General features: G+C 45.8%; 1 protein-coding gene across 1 annotated transcript in view; it reads left to right on the forward strand.

The window, feature by feature from the left end:
• Positions 1-1,881: 1,881 nt before the first annotated feature.
• Positions 1,882-16,751, forward strand: part of tmem132a (transmembrane protein 132A) — a gene marked incomplete at both ends in the record, with an annotated part of 30,770 nt that continues 15,900 nt past the window's right edge. Inside the window, 6 exons of the mRNA XM_079499582.1 lie at positions 1,882-1,891; positions 2,730-3,089; positions 11,828-12,054; positions 13,309-13,530; positions 14,237-14,478; positions 15,455-15,598. Of these exons, the coding sequence (XP_079355708.1) occupies positions 1,882-1,891; positions 2,730-3,089; positions 11,828-12,054; positions 13,309-13,530; positions 14,237-14,478; positions 15,455-15,598 (1,205 nt within the window). The remainder of the gene's footprint in view (positions 1,892-2,729; positions 3,090-11,827; positions 12,055-13,308; positions 13,531-14,236; positions 14,479-15,454; positions 15,599-16,751) is intronic.

Raw genomic sequence — 16,751 nt, forward strand, 5'->3', positions numbered from 1 at the left:
TCCACCCTGACTAATAGTTCACCCAACACTGTGAGCTTGTAGATCGGTTATTTTCACATAGCTCTGATGTATATATAATTTGTATATGTATGTTGGGGACCACTTGGAACTGACTTAAGGACCCCTGGGGGTCCCCTGACCCCAATCAATATTTTCAATGACTCATAGCCATTAATGACAGGTGCATGGGCCATTCACCTAGATAATGGCAAACTAGGCAACATTTTATAATGGGTAAAAATGAGTTTGATGCTGTATATAGGCCAAATGCTACAACAGTTAGAAATCAAATGAGTGATTGATGATTTTAGACAATATGCATTGCAGATATGTTTACTGTACCTGATTTATTTATGTATTGCTCCTATGCTCTGTAGAAGATAGGGCAGATCAATTTGGTTCCATTTGTATACTCTTAGTTAGGATTTTATAGTATTGCGGTTCATTATTTAATTGCAACACAGGTTACTCCTCCCTATTTTAATATTTTCTGTATTGACATGAAGTACGGATGATGTCAGAAAACAAGCAGTGGTAGTTGGTACATTCTACATAGCTAGAATCAGGGTCACATCCCTGCGCTGCTGTCTGTCTAAATGCATTGTCACACTATCCATTAAACAAATGAACAATTTCACTGAAGCTGTTGAAAACTGTGTCCAAAGAGGCTGTGTGGCAGGTGTCAGAATAGACAACAATGACCTCTAGATGGTCTTCCACCATGTCTTCACCTCCTCCTATAGGATACTCTAGGACTAGACTAGAGGGTGATGTTTAAATGTCCAAATGTCAGGAAATTGCAGTGGCTCAAACCCTGTCCATATAATGTTTACTTGTATTAATAATAACCTAACATGGTTCATATATTTTATATAGTAATTAGAATTGATTTGCCTCCTGTGTGAATAGGATGGGATAGGGTATGTGTATGCTACTGTATTTTAGTGTAAGTCATAATGGTGGTAGGCTACTTTAATTTGATTAAGTGATATTTGAAAGATTTGTTATGACTCAATAACAATTGTCACATTTAATAATGAGCTACAGAATGGCCTACACAATACAGAATTGTATGCTTTAAACTTGGGTTTTACAAAATGATCAAACATTATGTGCTGGAAGGGCTTGTCAGTTCCTTAAAGCAGGAACCAAGGTGTTTATGCAAAGACAGCAGATATATAACTATATGTGAGCATGCTGATGAATGATGACATTCAGTAAACGCATACTTGACTCCCTGCAGAGAAAAATAATTTGGTTGACTGTAGCAGTTACGTGAAATCACTCTGAATCCAATGCTAAACGTTTACCATTCACTGCTGTCATAAGTCTACTCAATACAGTTTTGTTTAAAGCGGGGCTTGAACCGGGGACACTGAAGGTTTGCTGTAAAGTCTACTCATACAGTTTGCTTAAAGCGGGGCTTGAACTGGTGACACTGGGATCCGTACTTCCCCTTCCTAGAAACGCTAGTTTTAACATTTCAGTGCTTTTTGAAAATATTCGGATACATTATCGCTTGCAGCAGGATTGTACATGAAGCTGAGTTAGAATTGCATCCATTCCCTTCCATTTTCTCAAGTTTTCTCTCCTTTTCTCTTCTTTCTTCTCTTTTCTTTCTCCCCCCTTCTCCCCCCTCCATTTTTCTTCTTCCCCCCCTCTTACAGTCTAGTGTTCCCCAGCTTTAGCTCAGTCAGTAGAGCTCTCGCCTTCAGACCACAAGGTTGTGTGTTCAAATCCGGGTAACGACAACTCAGCCTGTGATTCTTATTTGTGCATATTGTTCTTATTGTGTATTGTCTTCTTTCTTGGTCCCGCCTTATCGCTGCTTGCAGCTATATTTTTCTTATCGTCAACCCTAAGCCATTCAGGCCTATCAAAATGGGCAGGGGTGAGGTGGGTTCTTGGAGTGAGGCCTAGTCTAGCCTGACCAGTTTGTTTTGGGAAGTCTGCAGCCTAGTTTTTAGGGCCTTTGAGGTGCTGTGGTACCAAGAGGTGCAAGCATAGTCGAAGAAACCTTTTACAAGGGCTCCTGTTAGTGTATTTGTTGACCAGTGAGGAGATCCTGTACAGGAATCTTGTTCTTTGGTTGACTTTTTGTCAGGTGAAACCTGACTTATGTCTTACTCAAATTTAATGACGACTTTGCTGCTAGTCCTGATTGGTTGCCTCGTCTCTAAGCAACGGTATGCCTCTCTAGCCTATGGGACTAGTCCTGATTGGCTCAGCAATCAATGGCATGAACAGTCAAGGATGCCTCACTAACACAACAGCAGCTAATGTTATGCGCTAAACTATAAGGACGGACAGCAAAGCCATCGCTCGTCCAGCAGTCTGCCGTCAATGAGGCGGATGCGTGCAAGCGACCTCGCCCTTTAGGGCGAGGTGAGGTCGCTTCCTGTCTTACCGGTATTTGTATGTGACTGTGTCCTTTGTTTTGCAACGTGTATGATCTGTGTTTATTTCCTTTTTTTTCCATAAAATGTAAAAATCAACACAAATATTATTGAAAGCAAAAAAAGGAAGGAGCACCATGTAGCATGAAGAGGACAGTGAAGTGAAGCTACAGCAGGTTGTTGAGCACTACATGAAGAGGACAGTGAAGTGAAGCTACAGCAGGTTGTTGAGCATGAAGAGGACAGTGAAGTGAAGCTACAGCAGGTTGTTGAGCACTACATGAAGAGGACAGTGAAGTGAAGCTACAGCAGGTTGTTGAGCACTACATGAAGAGGACAGTGAAGTGAAGCTACAGCAGGTTGTTGAGCATGAAGAGGACAGTGAAGTGAAGCTACAGCAGGTTGTTGAGCATGAAGAGGACAGTGAAGTGAAGCTACAGCAGGTTGTTGAGCATGAAGAGGACAGTGAAGTGAAGCTACAGCAGGTTGTTGAGCATGAAGAGGACAGTGAAGTGAAGCTACAGCAGGTTGTTGAGCATGAAGAGGACAGTGAAGTGAAGCTACAGCAGGTTGTTGAGCATGAAGAGGACAGTGAAGTGAAGCTACAGCAGGTTGTTGAGCTACAGCAGGTTGTTGAGCATGAAGAGGACAGTGAAGTGAAGCTACAGCAGGTTGTTGAGCATGAAGAGGACAGTGAAGTGAAGCTACAGCAGGTTGTTGAGCACTACATGAATTTGCAAAGTTCTTTTAGGCAATTAAACCCTCAATACTTTTGGCGCTATACTTGGACTACTCTTTCTTCTCCTCAACACCAAATCTCTTTGCCAAAAATATGCACGTGACATCATCATCATACCCGGAAGTTATGCGAGAACGCCTACTGAGTGGCAAAAAACGACTTTCTGGCCTTGACAGCCAGCCCATACATCCAAACAGAAAAGTCCTGTCTGATAGCATGAAATGGCATTAAACAATGTTAAACTCACTTTGCCACTCGATTTGCCATTTACTTAATGCCTGCCCATACCCTCTATAAGCTCACAACTTGTCACGTTGTGTAGCATTGAGAGCTTGTATATCCGCTATATTGTCAGCAAATATCCCCCCAAGAATAGGGATGCTAGACTGCAAGTACTGTAACTTGCTGGTCATGGTACCCTACTACCCACTAAGGGTGCACTCACACGGTTAATGCAATTCTCTGTGCTCGTTGGGTGTTGTGTCATGGCCGCCCAGCGGCCCAATGCATTTCCAATGGAGGTCACATGGTTTGACCCAACATTGTGTTGTGTGAGGGGGAGGGGCGGACGACTGCGCCATGACACAACACCCAACGAGCACAGAGAATTGCATGAAAGGTGTGAGCTCAGCCTAAGGCTGAGCTCACACCTCCCCCTCACACAACACAATGTTGGGTCAAACCATGTGACCTCCATTGGAAATGCATTGGGCCGCTGGGCGGCCATGACACAACACCCAACGAGCACAGAGAATTGCATGAAAGGTGTGAGCTCGGCCTATGGGTGCACTCACACGGTTAATGCAATTCTCTGTGCTCGTTGGATCAATGCTGTGTAGTATCATGGCCGCCCAATGCATTTCCAATGGAGATCACATGGTTTGACACAACATAGGGGGAGGGGTCTGTTGTATGGCTTTCAGCTGTGTTTCGACTGCGCCCCTCCCCCTCATACAACACAATGTTATGTCAAACCATGTGACCTCCATTGGAAATGCATTGGGCGGCCATGACACAACACAGCATTGATCCAACGAGCACAGAGCATTGCATTAACCGTGTGAGTGCACCCTATGGCCTCACTCACACCTTTCGATCTAGCATACTAGATGTAAGCAAGATGTAAGTGTCATGGCCGCCCCAATGCATTTCCAATGGAAGTCACATGGTTTGATACAACATTTTGGACTACAGGCTGTTGTATGGCTTTCGGCTGTGTTTCGACTGCCCCCCCCCCCCTCATACAACACAAATGTTGTCAAACTATGTGACTCCCATTGGAAATGCATTGGGGCAAGATGTATCTGTTGCGACCGTGTGAGTCGCCCCTTAGGCTGTATCACTCTGGTTCCCATCGTCATTACTCACTACATTCCACTATCGCCTACAAACCAAATTAATATAATGGCAGACAGTAGAAAGATGAAGTGTCTGTTTGTTCTGTGTGGGGAAACACTGGTCACATGCTGCTGTGGTCTACTCTGGAGGTAGACGGGGGATATGTTTAGAAACACTGGTCACATGCTGCTGTGGTCTACTCTGGAGGTAGACGGGGGATATGTTTAGAAACAGTGGTCACATGCTGCTGTGGTCTACTCTGGAGGTAGACGGGGGATATGTTTAGTCACATGCTGCTGTGGTCTACTCTGGAGGTACACGGGGGATATGTTTAGTCATATTTTAATGTTGTAGGTTTTTTTTCTCCTTTTTTTTCTCCCCTCTGTTAAAGCTCTCTCAATGTTGGTTGTCTAATCCCCTTCTGCTGCTCTATTACACCACACACACACACACACACACACACACACACACACACACACACACACACACACACACACACACACACAGGGGTGTAGAACAAGAACAGAACAGTGGTTCTTAAAGTTAAATGTCTGTCAAGGACCCCCATAATTCTCAGAGTGGCTCAAAATCTGGTCTGTGGCCAAATACTTGGGGGTGCTTGACATGAATTATTGAGAACCAATGAATTAAACAACAAATGACTTAAGTTATAATAGCCCAAAGTAACACTGGTTTGAACCAAACTGTGACAATAACTGAATGATGATTACCGAATGCTGTGACTAGTTGATTTCTGATTGCTAAGCCCCACCCACCCACAGCAATAATACACAGTCAGAACAGGCAACCATGAAACCATTTAATAAGGGCCCTAAGGGAAAAGTAGCTAAATGAATGGCAAATCTGGAGAAAAAAAAGAGCTTACCACTAGCTTTCTTCACAAATGTGTTTTCCCTTGGGAAACTTTGTGACAGCTGCTGAACAGGCATAAGTTCCGACATAGCCTACTATAACAGTCCGACAGTCATTAGTCCGACATCCTACCCCAAGCACGACGCAACGCATGTCTGGAGCAACGGGTGATTTTCACATTTCGGACTTTTGGTGTACGTCGCATAAGCGTGCGCAAGTGCGCACCCCAAAATTCTCAAAATGTCATTAACCTCCCATGGGGCAGCACACCTAAACCTAACCTTAACCCATGTCTAACCAATGACTAGTCTAAACTAAGTATGCACCCCAAACTGGGTGGATTCTGAATCCATTGCAAGCATTAGTTTTGCACGAAAAACACTCCTTGGGCTAAATTCGGCCATAGCCACTTGCCAAAATGTGCCCAAATGTGCTGACCTCATCACATTTGTGATGACGGCTATATATTAACCGAAGTAGTGTTTTTCTGTAAATCTGCTGTTTTCAGTGTTTGATACCATTGTGAGTTTAATGATTGATGACACACACACACGCACGCGCGCACACATTCACACACGCACGCACGCATGCACGCGCACGCATGCGGTTGAACTTGTGGCTGCACGCAGCTGGGTCCAGCTAACAGTGAAATAAGGGATTTGCGTTAAAGCCTTTACATTAGAGTGAGCCTCAGCTGACAAGTGCTGGGCTTTCATTACTAAGCCTGAAATTACACACATTGTGTGTGTGTGTGTGTGTGTGTGTGTGTGTGTGTGTGTGTGTGTGTGTGTGTGTGTGTGTGTGTGTGTGTGTGTGTGTGTGTGTGTGTGTGTGTGTGTGTGTGTGTGTGTGTGTGTGTGTGTGTGTGATGTCACTTGACAGAATTTACTGACTTTCAGCTGCAGAAAAATATATATTGTCCATATCGGGTGGAAACCTCATATGTCCAAAACCTTTCTAGATTCAAATTCAAAAATAGCAAAAGTAGCAAAAGCTCGAGAGGGGTTCTCAACGTTTTTGGCCGGGGGACCCCCGGAAATGCTTTGGCAATGTCTCGGGACCCCCGCCCCGCCCCCTCCCGACCCCCAATATAAATTGACTGCTACAATAACCTTAAACCATTTTGGGCGGGAACCCCTTTTGATGTTTTAAGCATTGTTATAATTTAGCTATTGAAAAATAGCAGATCTACAAGCTCATAGCGCGCCACCGAGTGGCGCGCTATGAACTTGTAGGTCTGCTATTTTTGAAAAATCGTGAAAATAAAATTTTAAAAAGATTTTTTTTTTTTTTAATATTTTGGGGACCCCCCAAAATAATTTGGCGACCCCCCGAGGGGTCGCGACCCACGGGTTGAGAACCCCTGAATTAGAGCATGCAGATCTGCTACTTTATTGTGTGACACTGTAGTATGTGTAGGGCATTCATTTATGAAAATAAAATGTATGCAGAATGACACAAAAAGTTCAAATATGGACATAAGCGGTGTCTGCCCGTCAGTGAGGATATGTGGGCTCATACTCTTGCGTCACCCCTTACCCCGTATTCCTAAACCTATTTGCCATTCTTTACTATTTTGAAAAACATTTTAAAATGGTTCAACTAGCCGATCTACATCGACACGTTGTGACCTTGTAGATTAATTTTAACTATATTAAAAGGTTTTTTTCAAATAGTTAAAACAGAAAATAGGTTTAGGGATAAGGCGCAAGATATAGCATTGGAGCGATGAGGAGAACTCTGTTCTTCAGGCTGCACGATGAAGAGGAGAGAGGACAGTGTTGATTTTGACAGAAAATTTAGATTTTAGTTTCAGTCACAGTCTCTTGAATAGTTTTCATTTAGTTTTAGTCACATTTTTGTCACCTGGAATGTTTTAGTGTTAGTCTAGTTGTAGTCGACTAATCGTACCATTTTAGTCGCCGAAATCTACAGTTGATTTAGTCGACTAAAATGTATTTTGGCCGTCATTATGAAATTACACTTGCTGAAAATAGCCGATCTACAAGCTCGAACTTGTGAGCTTGACGGAATCAACACTGGCTCTGAAGACATGTCGGAGGAGGGAGGGAGGGAGGGAGGGAGGAGAGAGAGATGCCATGTGGGAGGAGGGAGAGAGGGAGGGAGGAGAGAGAGATGCCATGTGGGAGGAGGGAGGGAGGGAGGGAGGAGGGAGAGAGGGAGGGAGGAGGGAGAGACATGTGGGAGGAGGGAGAGAGGGAGGGAGGAGGGAGAGAGGGAGGGAGGAGGGAGAGACATGTGGGAGGAGGGAGAGAGGGAGGGAGGAGAGAGAGATGCCGTGGGAGGAGGGAGAGAGGGAGGGAGGAGAGAGAGATGGAGGGAGGGAGGAGGGAGAGAGGGAGGGAGGAGAGAGAGATGGAGGGAGGAGGGAGGGAGGAGAGAGAGATGCCGTGGACAGAGGATTATTTACCGTTTTAAATGAATGTATGAATCTGGCACACGGATAGAGAGAGAGATGAGAGTGAAAGGAAATGAGGGAGAGAATGAGGGAGCAGACTATGGAGAACATATAGCAAGAAGAAGGGGGAACTGTTACAAAATAGGAATAAACAAAGGAGGAAACACTTTAGTTGGCTTATGTTGTATTGTTTGTATTCATTTTTTATTTATTTTTTTGCTTGGAAGGATTACATGTTTTGTGATTTTAAATCCCCGGTCGGTAGGAGCTCTGAGCGGGGAGGATTGTGGAATTATTGTTACTGCACAGCAAAGTTGGACACAACCCAACCAAAGGGGCCTGGAGGAGGAGGAGATGATGATGACCACAGCATGACCGCAACTGACATGGATTTAGTTCACACGTATACAGGTAAGGAGTGGACACACAACTGAGACGCATGCAGGAGCAAAGGGGTGCTGCGAGAGAGAGAGAGAGAGAGAGCATTGACATGATGGAACAAAATGCACAATTCTTATGGTTTTTGTAAGTTGTCTTTTATCAGTTTCAGTGTAATAGCTGTGTACACATTTCTACGTTGATTGTTTTGTTCCTGTAAATGTAAAGGTATGTTTTCTCATGCTAATAAAGCCCCATTGAATTGAACTAAGAGAGAGAGAGAGAGAGAGAGAGAGAGAGATTGACTGACAATTTATAGTGCATGTGTGAACTGTTTGATTGAAGTATAAACAGATTGGAGAATTACAGTACACTAGACCTGTACGTGCAGTCGGCCACTGGCCTACTTGGGAACGATGCAACTTGGGAACCTAATGATATGCGTTGTCATAGTACCCGTTTTAACTGTCAGCCTGTGTCCCACATGGAGATCTGTGTATGTGCCTGTGTCTGAAGACTGCAAACTGACTGTGAAAAGTGTACTTGGCAATCAATTCGGCCCACTGGCAGAGCCTGATTGGCTGAGGCAGAGGCTGGAAATTGCACAGTTGAAAGGAGTTGGCCTCATTAGGCCCACTGGCAGAGCCTGGCCCAGGTGAAAGGAGTTGGCCTCATTAGGCCCACTGGCAGAGCCTGGCCCAGGTGAAAGGAGTTTGCCTCATTAGGCCCACTGGCAGAGCCTGGCCCAGGTGAAAGGAGTTGGCCTCATTAGGCCCACTGGCAGAGCCTGGCCCAGGTGAAAGGAGTTTGCCTCATTAGGCCCACTGGCAGAGGCTGACCAGAGCCTTTTGTGGTGGTTCTGGAGAACTGTGGGTCCGACCGACTCTATAGAGCGTCGTAGTCCCGCCCCCTCGAGAGACCCGGAAAATAAATCCCCATTAATTTTCCTCATAGACTTTTCAGAAAGTATTTATTTAAAGACGTTTACGCCGCGGACAAAGCCAACTCTTGTCGTGACAAATCATGACAATAAACACAATGTTTTGGGCCAAACAAAGAATTAGAAAGTAGAAAAAAACGGCAGGTTACACATTTTTTGTTGTCATGATTTGTCACGACTCAAGTTGGCTTCGTACGACGCTTAAAGGTCTTTAAATAAATACTTTTTGAAATGTCTATGGGAAAAATGCATTGGGATTAATTTCCTGGGCCTGGCCAAGGACTGTCTAAAGAGGACGAGACACGAAGGCCACCGTAGACCGTACGGGCGACGCCATGTTGCTCCATGGTGCTCCATGGAAGGAAAGAAACATGCGCAGTTGAGACCAAGGAAGCTGAACGCGGAAGTGTTGGCTGCATATAGCCCATTGCGCATGTTTCTTTCCTTCCATGGAGCACCATGGAGCAACATGGCGTCGCCCGTGCGGTCTTCGCGTCTCGTCCTCTTTAGACAGTCCTTGGGCCTGGCGTCGTCATGAAAGGGGGAGGGACTGCGACGCTGCGGGGGTGTGGATCACGTGTGTCGAATGTGAAGTCGGTGGGTCAAACGGTTCTCCAGTTATGTGTGTTACACACACGGGGCGACTGTGGCTCAGGAGGTAGAGCAGGTCGTCCAATGATCCATGGGTCGGCGGTTCGAATCCCGGCTCCTCCTGGCTACATGTCGAAGTGTCCTTGGGCAAGACACTGAACCCCAAATTGCTCCCGATGTGCTGGTTGGTACCTTGCATGGCTTCCGCCGCAATCGGTGTATGAATGTGTGTGTGAATGGGTGAATGTAATGCACAATCTATGTAAAGCGCCTTGGATAAAGGCGCTATATAAATGCACCATTTACCATTTACGCACGCACGCACGCAGACAGAGACGTGGCGCATTTATAGTAGGATTTCAAGCACAACTCAATACAAAACTGTTGACTATGGACGACTGTCACAGTCTGAGTGGGAGTGGGTGTGTCTGAACCACCTGCATTCTATCCCCTGCAATCATGCCCATAGTATTTAAGTCTCAGGGCTCCATTTTCGTCACCGCTAAACCCCTTATCCCTAAACTTCTTTGTCTTTTTTTACTATTTTGCAAAACATTTTTGAATAGTTAAAATGGCCAGTCTACAAGCTCACAACGTGTCAATGTAGATTGTCTAGTTGAACTATTCAAAAAAAAAAATCAAAATAGTAAAAAAAGGCAAAGAAGTTTAGGGATAAGGGGTTTAGCGGTGGCAAAAATTGAGCCCTCAGTCTCTCTGCAATCCTTGCCAGATTGTCTTGTGACCTTCCAAGCACTATTCAAGACTTGCCTTTCCCATACTGATATCTGTTTTGCTTTTTCTAGACCACGGTTTTTGCCAAGCCCTCGGTACTTCTGCCCTCGCTGACTGCCTTTGGATCTTGACCTTTGCATTCTACTGTTTTGCTTTTTTGCCTGCCCCTTGCCTGTTTTTGAAGTTTGTGGATTAAAACCCGTTTTCAGTCACTTTTTGTGTCTGCATCCTGAGTCCTTTCCACGTGTGCCTGACAGACGACACCATAAAGCATTGCACTTGTTTACAATAGTGTCCACCATGTTCAATTCATCATAAGTGTGATGATAACTGTGAATGGATTAAGATACGACAATACATGTTTCTTGTGAAACCCCAGGACTGTAGTGATGGGAGATGAAAACTGGCCCGATGCATTGTGGGGATAGAGTCAGAGACAGGATGCTGGCACTGCTCTGGATCCTTACAGCAGGTGAGCCTTGTTTACACTAGAAACAATCCACAACACAGACAAGACAAGAAAAAACATACCGGTACATTCAAATATATGGGCATACGGCATGTATTTGGTAAGTTCATTTTGTAGGCCTATTATACACACTCCGAGCAATTTATTTGACAGAACGACGTCACCCATTTTCATCCAATCTTCACAATTGGTCCTCACTAATGTTCATGATTAAATGGTACCATTTTGTTATCCAATGGGTCTGTGTCGAGGGCTGTTGCATCGTCATATTCATGTTATACAGAGTATAACGCTTTTCTGAAACAAATAGCGGCATTTTTTGCAGTCACTTTGCGACAAATACAATTTTGAATAGCCAAGTGTCTATTTAAAACAAATATTTAAAAAGTGTTTTTTGACTATTTTGACACTAGCAACTGCCTATCATAATTTCACCCCCTCCCTTATTGCAGGGGTTCTCAACCCGTGGGTCGCGACCCCTCGGGGGGTCGCCAAATTATTTTAGGGGGTCCCCAAATTATTTTCAAAAAAAAAAAAAAGACGTTTTTAAATTTTATTTTCACGATTTTTCAATAGCAGACCTACAAGCTCGTAGCGCGCCAATCGGTGGCGCGCTATGAGCTTGTAGATCTGCTATTTTTCAATAGCTAAATTATAACAATGCTTAAAACACCAAAAGGGGTTCCCGCCCAAAATGGTTTAAGGTTATTGTAGCAGTCAATTTATATTGGGGGTCGGGAGGGGGCGGGGCGGGGGTCCCGAGACGTTGCCAAAGCATTTTCGGGGGTCCCCGGCCAAAAACGTTGAGAACCCCTGCCTTATTGGACAGTATTAGGATGTTGATTTTCATTTTGTACTCATCTTTAGGGCCCCAAATCACGTGTTTTTTTGACTGGGGACTCAAGGTCATTCTTCTGTTGGTGACATGTGGTACCTCCTTCACCTCGCCCAGTCCCTCCAGCCCTCCCCCAGCCCCCGCTCCCTCTCTCCCTGCCTGTCCAGATGTCTGTGGTGCCTCCTCCCTGGAGGTACGTGCCTCTGTCCCAGGTGGAGCTGGGGCCTCTCTTCTCCAACTCCAGCCCCTTTTCCTTCTCCCAGAGCCTGCTGCTGGTGCCCCCGCCCGGGCAGGCCGCCAAACCAGGCATCCGGGCTTCGTTTGGGCCTTATTCGGTTACACAGGTAAGACAGTAGTCACTCACAGACAGGTCTACCTGTGATTCTAGTTTACTGAGGCCCTCTCTCTATCTTTATAGCCATAAAGATAACCTGATGAAGGCCGCATAGGCCGAAACGTTGCTGTTTCCCTAATTAAAGTTGGTTCACTGCATTTGAAGACAGTGTGCGGGTGTTTGTTCCTTTTTCATTGTCGGGCACCGTACCCTCTTTTACTCACCTGTCGCCTGTAGGTGTGCAAAAGCCTTGCTTTAAATTGTACAGACAGACATACAGACAGTCCGGTTCAGGTCGATATGGGTAGTTGGACAGAGGTGGCAGCCAGGGTTAGGACAGACAGACAGACAGACAGTCCGGTTCAGGTCGATATGGGTAGTTTGGTCAGAGATGGCAGCCAGGGTTAGGACAGACAGACAGACAGTCCGGTTCAGGTCGATATGGGTAGTTTGGTCAGAGATGGCAGCCAGGGTTAGGACAGACAGACAGACAGTCCGGTTCAGGTCGATATGGGTAGTTTGGTCAGAGATGGCAGCCAGGGTTAGGACAGACAGACAGACAGTCCGGTTCAGGTCGATATGGGTAGTTTGGTCAGAGATGGCAGCCAGGGTTAGGACAGACAGACAGACAGTCCGGTTCAGGTCGATATGGGTAGTTTGGTCAGAGATGGCAGCCAGGGTTAGGACAGACAGACAGACAGTCCGGTTCAGGTCGATATGGGTAGTTTGGTCAGAGATGGCAGCCAGGGTTAGGACAGCCAGGGTTAGGACAGCCAGGGTTAGGACAGACAGACAGAGATGGCAGCCAGGGTTAGGACAGACAGCCAGGGTTAGGACAGACAGACAGACTGATTACAAGCACAAGGAAGTGGGATTAAATGTAATAATCCTGGATTAAACGGCGCTCTCTGTCGATAGTAGTCCTTCAAGACAGACAACATAGATATGTCTCTCTGTCTCTCTGTCGATAGTAGTCCTTCAAGACAGACAACATAGATATGTCTCTCTGTCTCTCTGTCGATAGTAGTCCTTCAAGACAGACAACATAGATATGTCTCTCTGTCTCTCTGTCGATAGTAGTCCTTCAAGACAGACAACATAGATATGTCTCTCTGTCTCTCTGTCGATAGTAGTCCTTCAAGACAGACAACATAGATATGTAAACACTGCTAAACAGGAAATCAAGGAGATGACCTTCTATTCTAAGACTTGACCTCGACCCTCCTCTCTCTCTCTCTCTCTCTCTCTCTCTCTCTCTTCACAGCTGATGTCAGAGGCCGTGGTTCCTCTGTCCCCTCCGCTGCTGGCGTCCCTCCTGTCGGGGGGCGTGGTCAGAGAGCGGGGGGAGGGGGGAGAGGAGCGGTACCGGGTGAGAGCGCTGTTCCACGTGCGCGGCAACGGCAGCAGCAGCAGCGCCGGGGCCACCTGCATCACCCTGCACGCCTTCAAAGACACCCAGGAGCACAAGGCCTCCTGCGTTACACAGGTACCGGCGTGTGTGTGCGTGCGTGTGTGTGTGCGCGTGTGTGCGTGTGCACACACTACGTTTTCCTCACAATAGCTACAGTAGTGCAATTATTTGGGCCAAAATAATCGTGACATGAAATGTTCATAATGGTCCTGCATGCCAGTACAGTGCCAAATTGACACTAATTAGCCCACGGACCCCCATTTAAGAGGTAATGCCAGGGACCCCCATTTTAAGAGGTAATGCCAGGGACCCCCATCTTAAGAGGTAATGCCACGGACCCCCATTTAAGAGGTAATGCCAGGGACCCCCATTTTAAGAGGTAATGCCAGGGACCCCCATAAGACAATATTTTTACGGCTCTAGTAGTGATTCTCAACCTGTTTAAATTCAAGGACCCCCCCAGTTCGACATGCGTCAGCGGACCCCCATTTAATGGCATTTCTATCTCTGGGACCCCCATTTAATGGCATTTCTATCTCTGGGACCCCCATTTATATAGTAAAATCAATGTTAATCTAACTCTGAGAGTGAACAAAATGGACAACGGGTCCATTTGGTTCCATTTGCCTGATTTACAGGCCCATAATGGTCCATTAGTTTCCAAACTATAATTTAGCTGGGGACCCCCTGGAACTCCCTCAAGGACCCCTGGGCGGTCCCCGGACCCCACTTTGGGAACCACTGGCCCAGCTGGTCTACTCATGTCTTCTGTGTCTTTCAGCCCCCGCTGGGTCTGTGCATGGTGACCCTTACCCTGCCCAGGGACTGGTTTGAGTCGGACCTCCTTGACCAGTCGTATCAGGGCTTGGACCAGCGACTCAGACACGTCAATCAGCGGCACCGGGCGCCGGACCGCCAAAGCCACCACCGCCGCCGGGGCAGCTGGTACGGCGATGCCGGTGACGACGGCTCGCGTGGCGACAACGATCGAACCGCTGGGGCAGGAGATACTGCTCCTCTCAGGTGACCGGCAGTACACTCACTCATTCATTCATTCATTCATTCATTCATTCACTCACTCACTCACTCACTCAATCATTCAATCATTCACTCACTCACTCACTCACTCACTCACTCACTCACTCACTCGATCATTCATTCATTCACTCACTCACTCACTCACTCACTCACTCGATCATTCATTCATTCACTCACTCACTCACTCACTCACTCACTCACTCGATCATTCGATCATTCATTCATTAATTCATCCATTCACTCAATCATTTGATCATTAATTCATTTATTCATTCGATCATTCATTCATTCATTCATTCATTCATTCATTTATTCATTCACTCAATCATTCGATCATTCATTCATTCATTCATTCACTCATAAACATGCCCCCTGAATCACTGGTTCCCAAACGTTTTCATGTCAAGGACCCCCAAATTGACACTTATCAGCCCCGCTGACCCCCATTTGAAAAGATATGCCAGGGACCCCCATGAGAGAAGATTCTTACGGCTCTAGCAGTGATTCTCAACCCGATTAATTTCAAGGACCCTCAGGTTTGACATGCATTAATCTACGGACCCCCCATTTAATTTAAATTTCTATCTCAGAGACCCCAATTTATATTGTAAAATCAATGTTAATTTAACTCTGAGAGCGTACAAATGGAACCAAATGGACCCGTTAGGGTTCATTTGTACGCTCTCAGAGTTACAGACCCATAAGGGTCCAGTTGGTTTCAAACTATCATTTAGCTGGGGACCCCCTGGAACTCCCTCAAGGACCTCTGGTCAGTGGTTTGGGAACCAAGTATCACTCAATGACCCTTCTGATTGGAACATATATTATTTAAGGAACACATCATGTACAACCAAAACAGGGGGGGGGCTTGGGAACCGTTGGTGTAGTTCAGTCTTCAGTCATTTGCGTGATCCATACGAGTGATTTCAAGAATGCATTGGTTTGTTCTTCTGTCCTGCAGACAGCAGCCTGGTCTTGCGGGTGCAGCAGGAGGGGCCCTCAGAGGAGGGGCCCTCAGGTACCTGCGTGGCCCCACGGGGAGCCACATCCAGCTGTACTACTCCTCCTTTGGCCCCGTGTCCAACCTGAAACAAGCTGCACCCAGGTAGGAGGACTCAGTGAGCGTGTGTGTAATGGCCTAACAGGTTTGTTCAGGTCATTGGCCAGTTCCCAGTTGGTCCATTCATTCAGTTGGGCTATTATTTGGACGGGGCGTTGAATACGCAAAATGCCCCGGGCGACAAGGAGGATGCGACAAACTGACGATTGAGCCTACAACACTGGTAGCCCCCTAGACCCTAGTACCTCCCTCTTCACATTCAATAGATCCTGTGCTCTTTCGTGGCCAAATTTAATTTCCTGTGGTCTAGTAGGACTAGTAAATGATAATAAAGAAATCGCCGTGATTTGTTTAAAATTTAAAAAAATACATATTTAGCCACTTGTTCGAACAAGTGGCTAAATATGATTTATTTTATTTTTAAAACATCACGGCGATTTCTTTATTATCATTTACTATAGAGCAACGAAGTCCTGACGTCACTGCCCTCTACTGTCAGTAGAGGGCGTCAGTCCACAGGTTCATGTACTTTTTATTTGCATTGTAATCTCCATAGGGGGATTTTAGATCGCCTCATATAAGAACTGTGTTTGAAAAATAAACCGATCACCCCGGCCTTTTCACTCATATGGATATGAAGCATCGACTGAAGGTGGAAATGTACAAATATACCCAAAGAGTATACCCAAAGAGTAAAATACCCAAAATAAGCGTTAGAAACGAATCAAACAACCCAGAGACTACATTTCCGGGTAGGGGGGGTGGCTGCATCTGCCCGTCGCACAACAGAAACTGAATGTCAATTACGTTTATTTTTATTTTTATTTTATTGATATTTAATGTTTCGTGGTTAGTACGAGTCGAGTCACCACCAGCTGAGCTTACGTCAATGAGGAATCTCAGGAACGCAATGTGTTGACAGCTGGGCGTGACGTATATAAGCAGCGATATTGCTTTCATATGTAGTTTCAAGGCTTTTGCGGCCACATTAATTCCATTTTCTCCAGAAACTGGCTGTATCAAATATGAATGGACATCATTAACGACGCACAGCCACTCCCCTGACAGAAAGGCCGGGGTGGTCGGTTTATTTTTCAAACACAGTTCTTATATGAAGCGGCCTAAAATCGCCCTATGGAGATTTCAATGCAAATAAAAAAATCACTCCCGTGTGAACTGAGTGGTGTAAGGTCTTATA

Source organism: Electrona antarctica, assembly GCF_951216825.1.
Source record: "Electrona antarctica genome assembly, chromosome: 4".
NCBI classification, from domain to species: Eukaryota; Metazoa; Chordata; class Actinopteri; order Myctophiformes; family Myctophidae; genus Electrona; species Electrona antarctica.